General features: G+C 44.7%; 1 protein-coding gene across 6 annotated transcripts in view; it reads left to right on the forward strand.

Moving 5' to 3' along the window:
• The first annotated feature begins 2,712 nt into the window (after positions 1 to 2,712).
• The window catches only part of LIN54 (lin-54 DREAM MuvB core complex component), a 90,268-nt gene continuing 75,944 nt past the window's right edge, over positions 2,713 to 17,036 (forward strand). For 2 of the 6 annotated variants that reach the window (XM_055297148.2, XM_055297151.2), the window contains exon 1: positions 5,006 to 5,124. Coding sequence is in view for 1 of the 6 variants with exons in the window: in XM_055297147.2 (XP_055153122.1) it covers positions 3,563 to 3,584 (22 nt within the window). In the remaining 5 variants the exon portion in view is untranslated. Of the gene's footprint in view, positions 2,813 to 3,382; positions 3,585 to 4,850; positions 4,862 to 5,005; positions 5,125 to 17,036 lie in introns of those variants that run through there. The other 4 variants (XM_055297149.2, XM_055297150.2, XM_055297147.2 and 1 more) reach the window with 4 other exon arrangements.

A 17,036-nucleotide genomic window follows, 5' to 3' on the forward strand; every position in this document is an offset into this window, starting at 1 on the left:
TTATTTTTTATTTTTTTGAGAAGGGAGTCTCGCTCTGTCGCCCAGGCTAGAGTGCAGTGGTGCGATCTCGGCTCACTGCAACCTCCGCCTCCCAGGTTCAAGCACTTCTCCTGCCTCAGTCTCCTGAGTAGCTGGGATTACGGGCGCCCGCCACCCTGCCCAGCTAATTTTTGTATTTTTAGTAGAGATGGGGTTTCACCATGTTGGTCAGGCTGGTCTCGAACCCCTGACCTCGTGATCCACCCACCTCGGCCTCCCAAAGTGCTGGGATTACAGACATGAGCCACCGCGCCCGGCCTGATTATTTTTAAGAAGGACCATTTAGTCTCCGTCTTCCTTTATATTATACCTCTTCTTCCATTTTTTCTTATTTAACTTAGCTAGGACACACTCAAAAATGGTAAATAATAGCTACTATATCCCTGCCTCCTTATTGAGTTTCTGATTTTAAGGTGAAAGCCTCTGCCATTTCACTGAAATGTGTGGTGTTGCTCTCTGATGATTATCTAGATCCAATTAAGGAAACATTCTTTTATTTCTAGTTTACTAAGAATTTAAAAAATTCAGAGTGGTTGTTGAATGTTATACAATGTATCTCTAGAGACTATCATTTGGTTTTTCTCCTTCAGTCTAATAAATTACACTGTAGATTTCTTAATGTTAAATCACTGTTTATGTTAAACTATATACTTTGTCATGATGTAAATTCTTTTTACTACCACATTGCTGGAATTTGATACCATCTTTTTTTTTTTTTAAGAGTCTCACTCTATTGCCCAGGCTGGAGTGCGGTAGTATGACCTTGGCTCACCGCAAACTCTGCCTCCCGGGTTCAAGTGATTCTCCTGCCTCAGCCTCCTGGGTAGCTGGGACTACAGGCGCATGCCACCACACCTGGCTAATTTTTGTATTTTTAGTAGAGACAGGGTTTCACCATGTTGGTCAGGCTAGTCTCAAACTCCTGACCTCAGGTGATCCACCTGCCTCAGCCTCGCAAAGTGCCGGGATTACAGGTGTGAGCCACTGTGCCCGGTCTGATAACATCTTAATTCTTTTTACTTAAAAAATTTTGTTTTGTAGAGATGGGATCTCACTATGTTGCCCAGGCTGGTCTCAAACTCCTGGCCTCAACCCATCCTCCTGCCTCAGTCTTCCAAAGTCCTTCGATTTACAGGTGTGAGCCACAGCATCAATAACATCTAAATACTCAATTTTGCCTTCATAACAAAATCATTATGAGAAAGGAAGTTTCCCTTCTCTTTTTTGGATACTGTTTGTCTTGGGTTTTAGTATGAGAGTTATGCTGCCTTGTGGAATAAACTGGGAAAGGGTCTCCCTTTTTTGAGATATTTTGGTCTCTCTAAAATCTAGCCAGTTTTGGGTACCCCATCTCACTCTCTCCTTCCTTCCAGTGGTGCCCCAATAGTACCATCAATCATTTTACCATGAGGATTTCTCACACTAGCTCTCAAGGTTCCTCATAAAGTGGGCTCACAATGCTGATCTCCAACAAAGCCTTTGTGTCATTCAACTTTATCACGTTCCTTGCACATGTCACAGACCTTCCCATTTTCAAGGCTTTGCTAATTTCATGACATTTGCCTTGTTAAATCCTGACTCTTAGTGTTTGGGCTGGTACTGGGTGTTGATTATGGCACAAGGGAACTAATATTTCAGGCAGAGACTGTGTACCTGCTTAACACCCTTCATTTTACTTAACCATCAGAATCCTGGGAAGTTTTGTTATTTTTATTTGCTGGATAGGAAAATAAACGTTATACACTATACACTAATAAACGGAGGTGCCATTAAATACCAGTACTGCTTGATTCCCAAGTGACTGCTGCCTCCACTACACTGTTTCACCTCCTCCATTGTGTTCCCTAGGTAGTCGCTCATGCTGACCTGTATGTCCTCCGTACTCCATTAGCAAATTATACACTGTATCGCACCATCTTACATTTACACTCTTGTATTTTCTATTTTCGTATATGTAGTGCTTGTCTTACACACAGCAGTTGACAGTAATCTCTCAGAATAATTTTTTTTTCCCCTCAGAATGATCTGTCAGCGTCTGTTCATCCGACTCCGTATTTGGATATCATATAAATCGCGGGAAAAAATAAAAGGTGATTAAATACAAATAATTTTGACTGTGTTAGTCTTAGCTGTGTGTTGCAAGAAAAGCAAAACGTCTCTTTCAAAATAAGTTTAACTCTCAATGATTTTCTTGTGGCTTTTTAGCAACCTTTGCAAAACTAGTGCCTAAAAACACAGTGACTTGGCATTTGTGACTACTGATCACCTCCTCACTCAAGCACATCAAACAGCGGGATATCCTGGAAGTCGCACCTCCAGCCTGGACTTCCTAACAAGGAAAGCTAGACGAAGGGATGGTCTCTCCCAACCGCAGCGCGATGCAGGTCCTCCCCCCATCAGCTTCAGTCGGATGGAACATTCCGTGCGATCGCTTTGACCGGGCGCCACTCAGCGTCACGTGGAGCTGGAGCGCCCTGGCGGAGCCCGGCGGAATGACGCGGGCTTGGGTTGCCAAGGGGAGGGACGAGGCACCGCGGAAGAGGCGGAGCGAAGGAAGCCGGCCGTGGGGCGGGGTGCGGAGCGCAGGGGCGGGCAGAGAGGGGCGCGCGGGTGGGGAGGGCCCAGCGTATTATGGGATGCGGCGGTGGAATGGCGCTGGGCGCGTGATTTTGAACAAACCCTGGTCTGTGTCTCGGAGGCGCCGCCGCCGCCGCTGCTGCTGGGAGCCCAGGGAGCGCCGCGCGACCAGGAGGCGGCGGCGCCGCCGGCTTTGGTGAGTGTCAGCCCCCGGGATGGGGGCTACTGGGCGGGCTGGCGGGAAGGGGGAACCGGCCCCCGCTGCGAGTGACTGCGCGGGCGGAGAGCGCTGGACCGCTCCCTCTGGGATCCCGGGCCGGTGGGCCTTGGCGGGGAGCGGGAACCCGCCAGCGGGGTCCGCCGCGCCCCTTCCCTGAAGCTGGGCTGCGGGGGGCGAAGGATCCTCGGGGCTCGGTCTCTTCCCGTCGGCTCCCGGGAGGGTGGTTGTCACCCGGCAGGGCCAGCGCTCGGCCAGCTGCCTGCCCGGCGGTCTGGAGGAAGGGCTCCCGCAGCTGTTGACACGCACACTGCGCGACCCAACAAGCCGGCCGTGGCGGCCCCAGGTTTCTGGGAACCGGTTTTGCTGCTGTGTCATTTTGTGCCAGTCCCTCCTCTCCCTGCAGCCCGCTGCCGCGTTCTTCCTATGCCACTTTGTACAGGCTCTTGTTCGTGCGTGTCCGTTTTCCTCGCGAAGCCCACCAGCCAAATGTCATAATGTTCCCGAGGTGCACGGGGGAAGGGAACGGGCCGGGACTTAGCTTGGCCAGCAACGGTAAACAACCAAGCAGGGTGCGGATGGACGGGGCCGTCAGTGGGGAAATGAAGTTTAAAGATGAAGTAATTGACAACACTTTACACTGTCAGCATCTGATAGTCTGCATATAAAAACAGCAATTGGGGTGGGTGGTGGACAGCCCTTGTTGAAGGCTGAATTACCGACTTTTATATGGAGTTGCCACTGAAACAAGGTAGGGAAATGAAATGACTTTTTCAACTTCAACTTCAACCTTACTCTTCCTATACTAACTTAGACAGTAGAGTGGCCCTGTTCGCAGCCTTGAAATTCAGTTTGCCCAGAGCTTATGTTGTAGTTGAATGATACAGAATTCAGCTTTCGAATGGTTAACTCTTTCTGAAATTGACAAAGGCAGCCAGTTTCGTTTTTTTTTTTTTTTTTTTTTTTTTAATGCTGATCTCTTCAGAAGCCTTGCAGCTTATGTTTCGTTATTTTTTAAATGATTAAGAATTACCTCTGTTCTCTTTTGGTTACTTATTCAACTGACTGATGACAAGAGCTGGTAACTCTTACCTACCTAGTAGGTAGCTCTAGGGTCTTGTTCTGAAGCAAGCTGTTTATTTTTACTGTACTGAACAAATATATCAGCAGCAGATGGTTTTTTTTAAATTTGATGACTTATATCCTAAAAAACACTTGGCAAATAATTTTAGCTTAGAGTTATATTTTCAATATTTTAGAAATTGATCATTCATGAATGTTTCTACAATTAGTTCAATCATTTTAAATCTAGTTGCGCTTTGACGTATTAAACCGATGACAGATTGGAAGTCACAGTGTTCATGGACAGAAATGACCAGATAAAATTAAGTTGGAGAGGAAGATAGCTCAGAACTTTATTTTTTTAATTAGATATTTTGACCACCTCATCTGCATGAGGATTGCTGCCTGTAGTTGACAAAGGTGTCAAAGGTCGAATATGCATATGGAAATAGCTCATCCTGTCAAAGTAGTTCTGCGGGTGGGGTAAAATGTCAAAGTTGGTGAATGACATTAAGGGTCTTCACGGTGTTTTTAGTGCCTGAGACAGCCACAGTGAATGAAACGCTTTCCATCATCTCTCTCAAGTTGCTGCTCTGAAAATGAAAGAGTTTGGGTTCTTTATTGTCCTTATGCCACCCGCCGCATGGCTTTTGGTCTTGCAAACAAAAATATGCCGGACTTGGGACCCCGCAGGTGGCGCGACTTCCTTTGGCGTCCCTGCGGGGGCCCGCGCTCCGCCCGGGGGTGAAAGGTCTCGGCGTAGCCCGTGTGCACTTGCACGGCCCTTGTGCGTTTGAAGGTTGGCGGGGCGGCGGGAGGCTTCCCCGGATATGTGGGTGTGCGCCTCCCGGGAGGGGCGGGCGGGGAGGGGAGGAGGAGGAAGGGGGAGGTTACTGGTGGTGGCGGCGGCGGCGGCCCGGGCTCCGGCTGCCGGGGAAGCTGCTGAGCTGTGATGGTGATGACGAGGTGAAAATGGCGGATCTTTCGAAATACAATCCCGGCCCCTGACATACCAGAGGCGGCGGCGACAGCGACGTCGCCACCCCGGCTCCCTTCTCGGTCCCCGGGTACCCTGGAGCGCTCCAGTTTGGACAAACTGGGAAAGGAAGCTGCTGGCCAGAGCTATCGTGCACGGGCAAAACAAGCCCCGCCGGGGCTCGGGATTGCCCAGGACCTTCTGGAGCCCCTACCTCGGAGCTCGAGGGAGGAGAAAGCGGCAGCCGCTGGAGGTAGAGGAGGAGGGGGTACCCGAGGGCTTCTCTGTCTGGAGATCTCTTTATTTGGGGGGATGGGGGTGGGTGGAGAAAGAATCGCGCGGTGGATCCAGGAATGACTTGTCCGGAGTGCGAAGAATCAGTAGCCTCGTCATGACATCAACATTATTCTTTGAGTGTTAAGAGGGCTCCAGTTTGCTCTTATACCTAAGGCTGCTGCTGAGGCCTAGAGGAACCGCTAGCACTTATCGTGATTTCCTGATATAATTTTTAAAACAGCCACTCTGGCGGGTGTTGCTTTGATGGTGTTCAGCAGTTCTTGGGGTTGTACGTTTCTTTAGGGAGGCAGAGCATTGGCATTTTATTCTGCATTTAAGGTCTGTGTCTTAGATCCTAGTCTGTAACTTGTTGGGCTGTGGATGTTCACATTTTATAGAATAGGGACCACTTTTGTAAGAATTAGAAAAAAAAAATTTAATGCTCTGTTAGAGTAACTAACCTGTTTGCCCTGCCATTTGGCAAATAAACTTGAGATACTCTCAGTTATATTTTATACTCATGCTTTTCAGGGAAGTTCTTCTCTATACTTACCCTCCTGCCCCCGCCAACCTAGTTCATGAATTCAGAGAGTAAAGTTATGAAAAATTTTGCTGTAGATTTTATAATGCAAATGAAATACAGCTCTAGGAGCTCTCTTTTGGTCCTGAGTTTTACCTTCATTGTTAAGAAGGAGAGTTGCGATGGCGTGATGCAAGCATTTGTTGTGAGTACATTAAATTGGGAAAGATAAATTGAGACCTGTGTTATTTCTAAATGCTGGAGTGATTAGCCTAGCCCTTTGTTTAGAGAGCTGGATTGATTGACTATAACAGCCACTGCTTTATTAGGTTATCTAAAGACCCATGTATGTTTTAGGTTATGCTGAAATATCCCTAAGGAGTCTGTCTCCTTGCACACAACACTAGTGTTACAGAAAAGTTACATGTGAATCAAATTTTTAGGCTGGGCAAAAAAATTTTTATACGTTAATTTGGACCCTATGCTTTTCCCCCAGCTTTTTTGGGTCAATGACATTGAGTGTATAATGAACAGAAAGATTAGTATTGAGGAATGCCCATGGGTGATGTTTATGATTAGCCCTAAATTTCCTTATTCAAATTGTCTACAGAGAGTATATGTGATATTATTTCCTTATTCAAATTGTCTACGAAGAGTATATGTGAACACACTGTGCCATGTTGTGTCATATATATCACAAATTTTATAGTGTACTTAGAGGGGAAATATATTGTGTGAATGGGTGTGTATAGTTTGTAGGTCTGGCTTTCACTTACTAGAAGAGTAAGAGACGCAAAAAATTTTTTAGGAGAAATACCTGAGAGGTACTCAGAAGGTTTAATGATGATGATAATGATTATTTTTTAAAAATAATTTGTCTGATGCTGTATTATTCAGTAGGTATTTGGTTTTATCTTTTTAAAATTACAGTTTTTATGTTGCAGTTATTTGACCTATGCCTTATAGCTGCTGACTTAGTAGTAAGACTAAGAATTTTAAAGATAATTAAAATAGGGAGATTAAAAAGCTTTTTCATTGGCTTTCTTTTAATCACAGAGGGCTATTGTCTCTTTGTGATTCTTTGTGATTGTCTTTAAAGACCAGTTTTCAGATTGTCCTGGTTGGAACAATTGTCTATTAATAATTAAAAGTGTGTTAGAAAGAAATGAAGCAAGAATTATACCACCAGAGATAGTCCAGTGTTCATTTTTGGGAGGAAGACTATTATAGATTTTCACGACTTTTTCTTTTTTTTTTTTTCGAGACAGAGTTTCGCTCTGTCCCCCAGGCTAGAGTGCAGTGGCGCAGGCTAGAGTGCAGTGGCGCGATCTCGGCTTCCTGCAAGCTCCGCCTCCCGGGTTCACGCCATTCTCCTGCCTCAGCCTCCTGAGTAGCTGGGACTGCAGGCGCCCGCCACCACACCCGGCTAATTTTTTTGTATTTTTAGTAAAGACGGGGTTTCACCGTGTTAGCCAGGAAGGTCTCGATCTCCTGACCTCGTGATCCACCCGCCTCGGCCTCCCGAAGTGCTGGGATTACAGGCGTGAACCACCGCGCCCGGCGGATTTTCATTACTTTTTCAAACATTATTATTGGGTGTCTATTATGTGTCATATAGTATGCTAGGGATAGTGGATAAAATAACCTCAATATCATTACCTCAGGGAACTTTAAGAATCACTGGAGATGAAGTTGGAAGGATCGATTCAGTGGAGCCTTGCTGCAGAAGGCCTTAAGAGTTACAGAAAATGTAACTTAGTGTAGGAGAATGACAACCTCAGAGATATACTTCAGAAGATAAATCCTGTACATGTAGCTTTTATGTAGAATGCATTGTAGGTGAGAGGAGATGGAGGTAAAAACACCGTAGTAGGCTTCAGGATTTGGAGATTTAGACACGATTGGTTACAGGAGGATAGAGTCATGGTGAAGGTGTAATCTGCATGATATATGACAGATTAATATTTCTATGGAAAGAGAGATGTCAACGATAATACAATTGTAAGCCCTGGTGTTTGATAGAATTTTTTTTTTTTTTTTTTAATGAGATGGGTCTCACTGTGTCACCCAGGTTAGGGTGCAGTGGATCTCAGCTCACTGCAACCTCTGCCTCCCAGGCTCGAGTGGTAATCCCACCTCAGCCTCGTGAGTAGCTGGGACCACAGGTGTGGGCCACCATGCTCGGTTAATTTTTTGTATTTTTGGTAGAGACAGGGTTTCACCATGTTGGCCAGGCTGGTCTCAAACTCCTGAGCTCAGGTGATCTACCTGCCTCACCCTCCCAAAGTGTTGAGATTACAGGCGTTAGCCACCACGCCTGGCCATTTAGTAGACTATTGAATGCCGTAAAACAATAGAGAAATCAGGAGGAGAAGCTAATTTAGATAAACAGGAAAATAACTGAGTTACAGCATACCTCATAACTATCTTCACAGTAACCCTGTAAGTAAATGAAGCTCAGAGATGTTATTATTGACTTGGATTACATGATAAGCAACTAGGAGAGCCATGATTTGGAAACAGGTCTTTTCTGGTTTGAATCTCCATGTTTTTTCCATCATGTTAACCATAAGCATGAATAATATATAAAGTTCCCTTTTTTATTTTTATATATTTATTCAGTTTTATAGGCTATTTTATTCTCATTCTCGGGTACAATGCCTGTCCCTTGGTACATAACCCTATTCATTGAGTATGTGAATAAATGAATAGCATTTATTTGTTATTTCACTCAGTTATATAATTTCTTTTTATTTATTTATTTATTTTTATGTATTTATTTATTTTTTGAGACGCAGTCTCACTCTGTTGCCCAGGCTGGAGTGTAGTGGTGTGATCTCCACTCACTGCAGCCTCCACCTCCCGGGTTCAAGCAATTCTCTTGCCTCAGCCTCTCAAGTCGCTGGGATTACAGGCGCCTGCCACCATGCCTGGCTACTTTTTGTATTTTTAGTAGAGACAGGGTTTCACCATGTTGGCTAGGCAGGTCTCGAACTCCTGACCTCAGGTGATCCACCAACCTCAGCCTCCTAAAGTGCTAGTATTACCGATGTGAGCTATCACGCCTGGCCCATTTCTTTTTATTATGTTGTTAATTCACATCCTTTGAAATACATTGTGAAATTCATGTAATTATCATGTAGCAAAGACTTTATGGAAAGTAAGTTACAAAATTAAGGAAGCTCACCTAAATAGAATGGGAGTAGTGCAGCAGATACTTCATAATACATTTAAATATAAGTGGTAGAAGCTCAAATTTAAATACTGTATACTTGAACATAGACTTTAAAGGTATGTGACTAATTTGGAATTCACCTTTTTTTTTTTCAGCTTTTATTTTAGATTCAAGGCGTACATGTGCAGGTTTGTTACCTGGGTATTATTGCATGATGCTGAGGTTTGGAGTATGAATGGTCCTGTCACCCAGGCACCGAACATAGTATCCAATAGTTTTTCTTTTTCTTTTTTTTTTTTTTTTTTTTTTTGAGACGGAGTCTCGCTCTGTCCCTCAGGCTGAAGTGCAGTAGCGCAATCTTGGCTCACTGCAACTTCTGCCTCCCAGGTCCAAGCGATTCTCCTGCCTCAGCCTCCCGAGTAGCTGAGACTACAGGTGCATGCCACCATGTCTGGCTAATTTTTTGTATTTTTAGTTCAGATGGGGTTTCACCGTGTTAGCCAGGATGATCCTGCTCTCCTGACCTCGTGGTCCGCCCACCTCAGCCTCCCAAAGTCCTGGGATTACAGGCGTGAGTCACTGCACCCAGCCAATAGTTTTTCAACCATTGATCCCCTCCCTACGTCCCCAGTAGTCCCCAGTTTCCATTGTTGCCATCTTTATGTTCATGAGTACCCAATGTTTAGCTCCCACTTATAAGTGAGAATATGTGGTATTTAGTTTTCTGCTTCTGTGTTAATTTGCTTAGGATATTATTGCTCCAGCCGCATCCATGTTGCTGCAAAGGACACGGTTTCTTTCTTTTTTATGGCTACGTAGTATTTCATAGTGTATATGTACCACATTTTCCTTATCCAATCACCATTGATGGGCACCCAGCTTGTTTCCATGTCTTTGCTGTTGTGAGTAGTGCTGCGATGACCATGCGGGTGCGTGTGTCTTTCTGGCATAAACATTTGTTTTCTTTTAGATATGTACCCAGTAATGTGATTGCTGGGTCAAATGGTAGTTCCGTTTCAAATTCTTTTAGAAATCACCAAGATGCTTTCTACAGCTGAACTAATTTACATTTTCACCAACAGTGTATAAGTGTTCCCACGGCCTCGCCAGCATCTATTTTTTGACATTTTTTTTTTTTTTTTCTGAGATGGAGTCTTGCTCTGTCGCCGAGGCTGGAGTGCAGTGGCATGATCTTCGCTCACTGCAACCTCTACCTCCCATGTTCAAGTGATTCTCATAGCTCAGCCTCCTGAGTAACTGGGACTGCAGGTGCACTCCACCATGCCTAGCTAATTTTTGTAGAGATGAGCTTTCCCCATGTTGGCCAGGCTGTTCTCGAACTCCTGGCCTCAAGTGATCTGCCTGCCTTAGTCCTCCAAAGTGTTGGGATTACAGGCGTGAGCCACCATGCCCGGCCCCTGTTTTTTGATTTTTTAATAATAGCAATTTACAGTTCCCTTTTAAAGGAAAAAAAAATTGTGAATCCCCAGTATTGGCCTAACCTATTTTATTAAGATATTTACTTTCTAAGATAGATATAAAACCAAGTATAAATCAAAAGTAAATTTATAGGCCAGGTGCGGTGGCTCATGCCTGTAATCCCAGCACTTCGGGAGGCCGAGGTGGGCAGATCACCTGAGGTCAGGAGTTGGAGACCAGCCTGCCCAACATGGTAAAACCTCGTCTCTACTAAAAAATACAAACATGAACCAGGCATGGTGGTGGGTGCCTGTAATGCTAGCTACTTGGGAGGCTGAGGCAGGAGAATTTTTTTTCTTTATTTTATTTTATTATTATTATACTTTAAGTTTTAGGGTACATGTGCACAATGTGCAAGCTTGTTACATATGTATACATGTACCATGTTGGTGTGCTGCACCCATTAACTCGTCATTTAGCATTAGGTATATCTCCTAATGCTATCCCTCCCCCCTCCCCCCACCCCACAACAGTCCCTGGAGTGTGATGTTCCCCTTCCTGTGTCCATGTGTTCTCATTGTTCAATTCCCACCTATGAGTGAGAACATGCGGTGTTTGATTTTTTGTCCTTGCGATAGTTTACTGAGAATGATGATTTCCAGTTTCATCCATGTCCCTACAGAGGACATGAACTCATCATTTTTTATGGCTGCATAGTATTCCATGGTGTATATGTGCCACATTTTCTTAATCCAGTCTATTGTTGTTGAACATTTGGGTTGGTTCCAAGTCTTTGCTATTGTGAATAGTGTGAGGCAGGAGAATTGTTTGAACCTGGGAGGCAGAGGTTGCAGAGAGCTGAGATGGCGCCACTGCACTCCAGCCTGGATGACAGGGCCAGACTCTGTCTCAAAAACAAACAAACAAAAAGTAAATTTATAAATCTAATATAAACAAAACTGTAAAACCAATGTAAAAAAATTAAACTTAGGGTGATGGATGATGTTTTGCTTAAACAATCTTTGGGTCAGGCACAGTGGCTCACACCTGTAATCCCAGCACTTTGGGAGGCCAAGGTGGGAGGATAGCTTGAGTCCATGAGTGCAAGACCAGCCTGGGCAATGTAGCAAGACCTTGTCTCTACAACAAATACAAAGAAAATTGGCCAGAGTGTGATGGCTTGTGCTCGTTCTGTAGTCCCAGCTACTCGGGAGGCTGAGGTGGGAGGACCACTTGAGCCTAGGTGTCCAAGGCTGCAGTGAGCCATGATCTTGGCATTGCACTCTAGCCTGACGACAGAGCAAGACACTGTCTCAAAACAAAACAAAAATGTATTTCTTTCCATAGTGAATATACTAGGGTCTGCCCTAGCGCAGATGTGCAGTTTTCTTTTTCTTTCTTTTTTTTTTTTTTTTTTGTGACAGAGTCTCACTCTGTCACCCAGGCTGGAGTACAGTGGCGTGATCTTGCCTCACTGCAACCTCCGCCTCCCAGGTTCAAGCAATTTTCCTGCCTCAGCCTCCCAAGTAGCTGGGACTACAGGTGCCCACCACCACGCCTGGCTAATTTTTTTTATATTTTTAGTAGAGACAGGGTGTCACTGTATTGGCCAGGCTGGTCTCGAACTCCCTACCTCACGATCTGTCCACCCCAGCCTCTGAAAACGCTGGGATTACAGGCATGAGTCACCGCACCCAGCCTGTTTTCTACATACTCTATATCCTATGATGACTCAATTTCTACACCACTCTTCTGTGTTTGAATGCTGCAAGGCTTTCCTTCTTAAATCTCAGGTTAAGTGGTTTGGCTTTTATTTGGCATAAATATGTCATTTATTTTATAAGCCCATTTTGTGCCTTTTTCTTTAGCTCATCTGAATTCTTGTACATTGATTTTGGATGTGATGTGGTTATTCAGATGATCCAGAATGTACTTTATAAAAATACTATTGAACTGAAAATACAAACCTTTCTTTTTTAAAAAAAATTTAGGCCAGGTGCAGTAGCTCATGCCTGTAATCCAGCATTCTGTGAGGCTGAGGTGGGTGGATGGCTTGAGCTCAGGAGTTTGAGACTAGCCTGGGCAACATGGCGAGACCCTGTCTCTAGAAAAACTAGACAAATTAGCTAGTCGTGGTGGCGCACACCTGTAGTTGCAGCTACTCCAGAGGCTGAGGTGGGAGGATCACTTGAGCCCCCAGGTGGAGGTTGCTGTGAGCCAAGATTGCACCACTGCATTCTAGCCTGGGCAACAGAGTGAGACTCCGTCTCAAAAAAATTTATTTTTTTAATTTGTTTTTTTCATGGAACACTTCACAAATTTGCATGTCGTCCTTGTGCAGGGGCCATACCTGTCTTCTCTGGGAAATACAAACCTTTCAAACCTTCATCAGAACTCATGGCTTATAGTCCACTGCTCCCAGTTTAGTTTGAGAAATACAGTTCTGTAACTGATTTTTTAGTTGTTGATGTTTTATTTTAGAAATAACTAAAATCTGGCCAGGCGAGGCAGCTTACACCTTTAATCCCAGCACTTTGGGAGACTGAGCTGGGCGGATCAATTGAGGTCAGGAGTTCAAGGCCAGCCTGGCCAACATGGTGAAATCCCGTGTCTACTAAAAATACAAAAAATCAGCCAAGCGTGGTGGCACACGTCTGTAATCCCAGCTACTCAGGAGGCTGAGGCGGGAGAATCACTTGAACTTGGGAGGCGGAGGTTGCAGTAAGTGGAGATCACGCCACTGCACTCCAACCTGGGTGACAGAGCAAGACTCCATCTCATACTCACACAAAAAAGCTAAAATCTAAGTGGTATAGTTAACCAGTTAATGCTGGTAGTAGGCTCTAGGTACAAAAAAATACAGTTGACCCTTGAACAACGTGGGGATTAGGGACACCAACCCCAAGCAGTCATATCCACATATGCATATAACTTTTGAATCCCCAAAAACTTAACTACTAATAGCCTATTGTTGACCACAAGCCTTATGGATAACATAAATAGTTGATTAACACATATTTTGTATATTTATTACATATCATATTCTTACAATAAAGTATGCTAGAGAAAAGATGTTATTACGAAAACCGTAAGGAAGAGAAAATATAGTTACTGTTCATGAACTGAAGTGGATCATCATAAAGGTCTTCATCCTTGTCTTCATGTTGAGTAGGCTGAGGAAGAGCAGCGGAAGGTCTTGCTGTCTGGAGTGGCAGAGGCAGAAGAGGTGGAGGAGGTAGATGAGGAGACAGGAGAGGCCGGCACACTTGATGTAACTTTATGGAAATACATCGTAATTTCTGTCTGACTTTTTTTTTTCCCCTCCCTCCCTCCCTCTCTCCCTCCCTCTTTCCCTCCCCGCTTCCCTCCCTCCCTCCTTCCCTCCCCTCCTCCCTCCCTCCCTCCTTTCTATCCCTCCTTCCTTCCTCCTTCCCTCACTCTCGCTTTTTTCTTTTTTTTTTTTTTTTTTTAGAGGTGAGGTCTCACTATGTTGCTGGTCTTGAACTCCGCCTGGGCTCAGGCGATCCTCCTGCCTGTCTCCCAAGTAGCTGGGATTAAAGGCGTGCACCACTATGCTTGATTTCTCTAAAAATATTTCTCTGTGGTAGCAAGCTTTTTTTCACTGTTTGCTTTAGCTTCATTGTGTGTATCGTGGAAGGGTCCATGTCATAAAAAATGTCAAAAGCAGTCTTGAATAATGCCGATTGTCTACTGTCAATTCGTTTTCTGTGCTTCTACATCTTCTTTCTCATTGTCTAGCACTAGTTTGGAAGCATTCATCTCCATCAAGTTGTCCCCCGTTAATTCCTCTGGTATGGTATCTGTTAGCTCTTGAATTTCTCCAAGATCCTTTTCTTTCTTTCTTTTTCTTTTTTTTTTTTTTTTTTTTTTTGAGACAGAGTCTTGCTCTGTCGCCCAGGCTGGAGTGCAGTGGCGCAATCTCCGCTCACTGCAAGCTCTGCGCCCCGGGTTCATGCCATTCTCCTGCCTCAGCCTCCCCAGTAGCTGGGACAACAGGCACCCGCCACCACGCCTGGCTAATTTTTTTGTATTTTTAGTAGAGAAGGGGTTTCACCATGTTTGCCAGGATGGTCTTGATCTCCTGACCTCGTGATCCGCCCACCTCGGCCTCCCAAAGTGCTGGGATTACAGGCGTGAGCCACTGTGCCAGGCCTCTTTTTCTTTTCTTTTTGACAGGATTTCACTCCTGCTCAGGCTGGAGTGCGGTGGTGTGATCATAGCTCACAGCATCCTTGACCTCCTGGGCTCAAGTGATCCTTCCACCTGAGCCTCCTGAGTAGCTGGGACTACAGGTGCACACCACCACACCTGGCTAACTTTTAAATTTTTTGTAGAGATGGGATCTCACTAGGTTGCCCAGGTTACTCTCAGACTGCTGGGCTCAAGTGATCCCCTCACCTTGGCCTCCCAAAGTGTTGGGATTACAGTCACGAGCCACTGTGCCTTACCCAAGATACATATCTTGAAACCCTTCATCTCCCACCATTTTTGTCATAGCCACAATTTATTTCATGATTTTCTTCATTGGTTATGTCGTAAATCCTATGAAGTCGTGCACAATGTCTAGACACAGTTTTCTCTGTAAGAATTTATTGCTTTTGGGCCGGGCTTGGTGGCTCATGCCTGTAATCCCAGCACTTTGGGAGGCCAAGGTGGGCAGATCACCTGAAGTTAGGAGTTTGAGACCAGCCTGGCCAACATGGCAGAACCCCATCTCTACTAAAAATACAAAAATTAGCTGGGCGTGGTGGTGGGTGCCTTTGATCCCAGCTATTTGGGAGGCTGAGGCAGGAGAATCGCTTGAACGTGGGAGGCAGAGGTTGCAGTGAGCCGAGATCGAGATTGCGCCACTGCACGTCACCCTGGGGGACAAAGTGAGACTCCAAAAAAAAAAAAAAAGAATTTATTGCCTTGGGCTTCATGGCTTTCATGGCTTTGTCTATAACAATGATGGCATCTTCAGTGGTGGGTGTAATCCTTTCTGATTTTCATGATGTTCTCTCAACAGGGTTCTCTTCCATAGACTTGATGTTCATTCCATGGAGTACCATGTATAATGAGCCTTAAAGGGCTTTTAGAGGCCAAATTAAAGACGCGGTATTTGGGGGCAAGTGGACCATGTTGATGCCTTCAGTATTGAAAACATGGGGTTCTGAGTGACTGGGAGCATTGTCCAATATCAAAGGAATTTTAAAAGGCAGTTCCTTACTGGCAAAGTACTTCCTGTCTTCAAGGACAAAACACTGATGGACCCATTCCAGAAAAAGAGTTCTCATTGTCCAGGCCTTCGTCTTATCCATTTGGAAGAGTGGCAGCTGCTGTTTATCCTTTGTCTTCAAGGCTCAGGGTTTAGCAGCTTTATAGATAAGGGCAGTTCTGATCATAAACCCAACTACATTTGCACAAAACAATAGAGTTAGCCTGTCTCTTCGTGCCTTAAAAATTCTGGTGCTCCCTTCTGTTGCTCACTAATAAATGTCTTTTATGGCATTCTTTTCCAGAATAAGGCACTTTCATCTGCATTGAAAGCCTGTTTGGGCTGGGCATGGTGGCTCATACCTGTAATCCCAGCGCTTTGGAGAGCTGAGGCAGGAGGATCATTTGAGCCCAGGAGTTCGAGACCAGCCTGGGCAACATAATGAGACCCTATCTCTATAAAAATTTTTAAAATTTAGCCATGTGTGGTGGCATGCACCTGTGGTCCCAGCTACTCAGGAGGCTAAGGTGTGAGGATCACTTGAGCCCAGGAGGTTGAGGCTGCAGTGAGCTCTGATTATGCTACTGCACTCCAGTCTGGGTGACAGAGTGAGACACTGTCTCAAAAAACAACAAAACAAAAAACCTGTTTGGGCAGATATCCATTCTCCTCAATGATTTTCTTAATGGCACCTAGGAATTCTTGGTCACCAGAAGCTGCTTCTCCTGTTTTCTTGACTTTTTTTTTTTTTTTTTTTTTTTGAGACAGAGTCTCGCCCTGTTCACCTAGGCTGGAGTGCAGTGGTGCAATCTCAGCTCACTGTAGCCTCCGCCTCCCAGATTCAAGCTATTCTCCCACCTCTGCCTCCCAAGTAGCTGGGACCACAGGTGCGTACCACCATGCACAGCTAATTTTTGTATTTTTTGGTAGAGACAGGGTTTCACCATATTGGCCAGGCTGGTCTTAAACTCCTGACCTCAAGTGATCTGCCTGCCTCAGCCTCCCAAAGTGCTGGGATTATAGGCATGAGCCACATCCCAGCACTTTGGCCACACCTGGCCAAAGGCTGCATTTTCAATATTAGACAAAAAAATATTTTGCTAAAAGTGCGAGGTTTTCGTATCTGCTGGTGTAACTGCAGTGATGGCTTAACAATTTCTTTTTTTATAATGGTCTTTACACTGGATTCATTTATCTTGAAATGTTGGGCAACTGCAGCTGTAGACCTCAATCTACAGTACTTACCAAGCTGTTAAACTTTTACTTGTAATGTCATGCTTTTCTCTGCTTCTTGGGAGCACTTCTAGCATCATTAGTGGCACTTCATATGGGTCTCCTAGTGTTATTCAAGTTTTACAGTATTGCACTAAACATAATGAAAAATATGGGAGATCACCTTTTACTGCAATACACAATTTACTGGAAGGAGGAACTGCTCATGTGGAAACAGACAATTAGTGGTAACACTTGAGCTCACAGCAGTAGCAACAGGAGGTGGCTACAATATTATTACAATAGTATAGTATGTACTACAGTTACTTTTTTGTGGTTTTGATT

Source organism: Symphalangus syndactylus, chromosome 10 (assembly GCF_028878055.3).
Source record: "Symphalangus syndactylus isolate Jambi chromosome 10, NHGRI_mSymSyn1-v2.1_pri, whole genome shotgun sequence".
NCBI lineage: Eukaryota > Metazoa > Chordata > Mammalia > Primates > Hylobatidae > Symphalangus > Symphalangus syndactylus.